The 978-nt window shown below is 46.7% G+C and overlaps 1 protein-coding gene across 1 annotated transcript; it reads left to right on the top strand.

Annotated features, from left to right (window-relative positions):
• Positions 1-439: 439 nt before the first annotated feature.
• Positions 440-760, top strand: LOC102250764 (60S ribosomal protein L27a). Its single transcript, XM_005877279.1, has one exon. The coding sequence runs from the start codon at positions 440-442 to the stop codon at positions 758-760; it is 321 nt and encodes a 106-aa protein (XP_005877341.1).
• Positions 761-978: the final 218 nt, after the last annotated feature.

The raw sequence follows: 978 nt of genomic DNA, 5'->3' as shown, positions 1-978 counted from the left end.
TTCTTGGTCCAGGATTTCATGAATGATGGAGTAAGGAACTCAGTAAACTATCTCCCCAGCAAAACAAATGTGACTGTTTATGTTTCACTTTAACCAATTTTAACTGGTGACAATTACTTGAAAAAATCATTTAAGGACACTGGAGATTGTCCTAAGAGCATACGGAAAATGAAGAGTCATTTATCCAAGAGAGTCTAAATCTCAGTAAAAACAGAGAAATTCTGTGGCATTTGAGCCACCCATTCCTCCAGGAATATGTTACAGAAGTTCTACCTGAACCTGCGCAGCCAAGAAGACAAAGGCTCACTCTCCTGGGAACTCTCATTTTGGGATTAAGATTTCCTATGCGGCTCTTGCAGCTCTGCCACTGACATGCATCGGCAAGCACAGGAAGCACCAGGGAGGCCAAGGTAATGCTGGTGGCTTGCATCATCCCAGGATGAACGTCGGCAAATATCACCCAGGCTACTTTGGGAAAGCTGGTGGGAGGCATCACCACTTAAAGAGGAAACAGAGCTTCGGCCCAACTGTCAATCCTGATAAACTGTGCACCCTGGTCAGTGAGCAGACACCGGGAAATGCTGCCAAAAGCAAGACTGGAGCTGCTCCTTTCATGGATGCGGTGCAATTGTGCTACTACAAAGTTCTGGGGAAGGGAAAGCTCCCAAGGCAGCCTGTCATTGTGAAAGCCAAGTTCTTCGGAAGAAGAGCAGAGGAGAAGATTAAGGGTGTAGGTGGGGCCTGTGTGCTGGGAGCTTGAAGCCACATGGAGGGAAGTTCATTAAAATGCCCACAAGTGGGAGAAATTTTTCATATGGGGAGGGGCAGGTTTCTGGTGTTTCTCCTCCTCTGCCAGAAGCCAATTCCAGCATGTCATAATTGCAAGAGTTTCATCAAAAGGTTGATGGAACTTGGGGACTCAACAAGGGCTGAGTCACATATGTTGTCACCTGTTGGGAATGGCTGATGGCATTTTCC

The sequence above is a fragment of the Myotis brandtii genome, unplaced genomic scaffold (assembly GCF_000412655.1).
Source record: "Myotis brandtii unplaced genomic scaffold, ASM41265v1 scaffold515, whole genome shotgun sequence".
Classification (NCBI taxonomy): Eukaryota; Metazoa; Chordata; class Mammalia; order Chiroptera; family Vespertilionidae; genus Myotis; species Myotis brandtii.
This window is presented reverse-complemented; position numbering and strand designations above follow the sequence as displayed.